General features: G+C 44.6%; 1 protein-coding gene across 4 annotated transcripts in view; it reads right to left on the bottom strand.

The window, feature by feature from the left end:
• The window catches only part of IGDCC4 (immunoglobulin superfamily DCC subclass member 4), a 56,273-nt gene that overhangs the window by 47,212 nt on the left and 7,084 nt on the right, over positions 1–1,977 (bottom strand). For all 4 annotated transcript variants that reach the window (XM_017736299.1, XM_017736300.1, XM_017736307.1 and 1 more), the window contains exon 2: positions 1,440–1,581. In XM_017736299.1, coding sequence (XP_017591788.1) covers positions 1,440–1,581 — 142 coding nt within the window. The remainder of the gene's footprint in view (positions 1–1,439; positions 1,582–1,977) is intronic.

The raw sequence follows: 1,977 nt of genomic DNA, 5'->3' as shown, positions 1-1,977 counted from the left end.
AAAGAGGAAAAAAGGAGGGGAAAAGAGGGGGGAAAGGAAAAAAAGAGGGGGGAAAAGGGAAAGCAAGGAAAGGGAAAAGCAATGTGAGTTCCACACAATTATTCTAGCCTTCTTAAATCACAAACACTGATGTTAGTAACATTACTCCAAGACTGTATCTCCAGTCCCCAAGCCTGATTTTGCACACCCTCCCAAGCCCGGCTATTCGGGAATATGAAATCATCACCCTGACACCTGCCCAGCCAAAGGGCTGCATTTTCACAGGCTCATCCGAAGTCTGCACAAGAGGCAGCCCACAGTAATCAGGCCAGCCTGAGATCCTATCCTTAGGCATGATGCAGGGAGGATAATAGAAAGCTCTGGTTGGCAGCCAACATTTCCTGGAATTCACTTAATTCCTTTGAAAGCCGGTTATATTAAATCCAACAACAACTAGACAACAACAAAAAAAGCAAATCCTTCTGAAAAAGCATATTAGCTAGAACATGATTTAAAAAGCAAGATCTGCAGCCAGAGATTATGGCCTGGCTTTTACAAGGAAAACAATTTTCAGGCTGCCTGTGATGAAAGCAATCTCTGAGCAAGTAATTTCACAATATCCATCGAGCTGTCTCATTTAAAAAGCCATTGTATCTATGGCACACTTCTCCCTACAATCCCTTCTTTTTTGTTTTTTTCCTTCCTTTTTTATTAATTTTCTTTTCATTACGAAGCAACAGAGTCCTATGAACCTTTAGATGCCACACTCCAGACTCAAGGATATAAGTGGGTAGTCTTATAGAAACAGTCACTGCTGCAAAAGTATTCCTAAACATCCTCCCCACCCCACCCTCTTTTTTTCCTCTTCTGACACTTGGATTAACTTCCCCAGGTGGGAAACAGCTCCTTCTGCAGAACAGAAGAGGAGTTTTTAAGAACTAAAGGACAATTCAGTCACTGATCCCCTGCAGAAGTGATGTCTACAGACCTCCCACTAAAACCATAACCAAAATCAAAGAAAAACCACATCATGGAGCACAGTCAGGTATGCCCAGGTCAAGAATCCTCACCCCAGGCCCCAATCCCCCAAAGAATTCTGTGTCATTTCACACAAGGGGACAAGCCAAAGCAGTCCATGCCTTGCCATACCCCATCCCAGGCACATACAAGCCCTTGCAGAGTGCAGGTTCTGTGCTGTAATAACTGGCACAATATCAAGGGTTGTTCTTCCTTTGTGGTTTGGATATCTGGGGGAAAGATATTTTATTTAGGTGTTTATGGACTTTTTTTCCTGGGCCTCTTGAATACCTCCTCTTATATGACTTAGTTATCAGGTCCAAACCCGGTCTATCACCTCTCTTGTCATTCTACCATTTTATAGAATGACTTCCACATCCTAAATGGTCAGGTTTTGCTTTGCTCTTTTTCAAGCTGGCCCAGGAAAGCAATCTGGGAATCACCTGGATTCTGCTGGAACAGCTTCATGGTCCTTCTCCCAGGTGATGACAGGGGAGGGCAGCCCCTCGATCCGGCACTCAAACCGGGCCATGCCATTTTCTTCCACTGTCTGCGACTCCGGCTGCTGGAAAAAGCGTGATAATGCTGGGGAAAGAAGAAGGGAAGAAAAGTTAACAACTCAGTGTTTCTGCTGAGAAATGCAAACCTGTTACGACGTATGAGCTAAGAGAAAGGCTTTTCTCTCCTGAATATAGCCTGAAATGTAACTCCTCCCTTTCCTGTGCCCCTACAGACCCTCAGCAGCCCTAACAACAGTAACTGAAAGGTTTCAATGTGCAACTTTGCTTCTTGCCTCATTTTCTCCCTTAAGGCAACAGTGTGAGAGAAAGACAGGCAATTAGGTGGTTTCACCAGTTACCTTCCTAAATTGCTTCCTTGTCTGTTCACTCGCTCCATTTGGGAAGGACACAGAATGAGAAACAGAGGGGAAATGCCACAACCCCAGAGATGAGAGTTTCCCCCTTGCCTCACAGCATTCCT

The sequence above is a fragment of the Corvus brachyrhynchos genome, unplaced genomic scaffold (assembly GCF_000691975.1).
Source record: "Corvus brachyrhynchos isolate BGI_N302 unplaced genomic scaffold, ASM69197v1 scaffold200, whole genome shotgun sequence".
Classification (NCBI taxonomy): Eukaryota; Metazoa; Chordata; class Aves; order Passeriformes; family Corvidae; genus Corvus; species Corvus brachyrhynchos.
The sequence above is the reverse complement of the archived record's forward strand: the minus strand, read 5'-3'. Positions and strand labels throughout refer to the sequence as shown.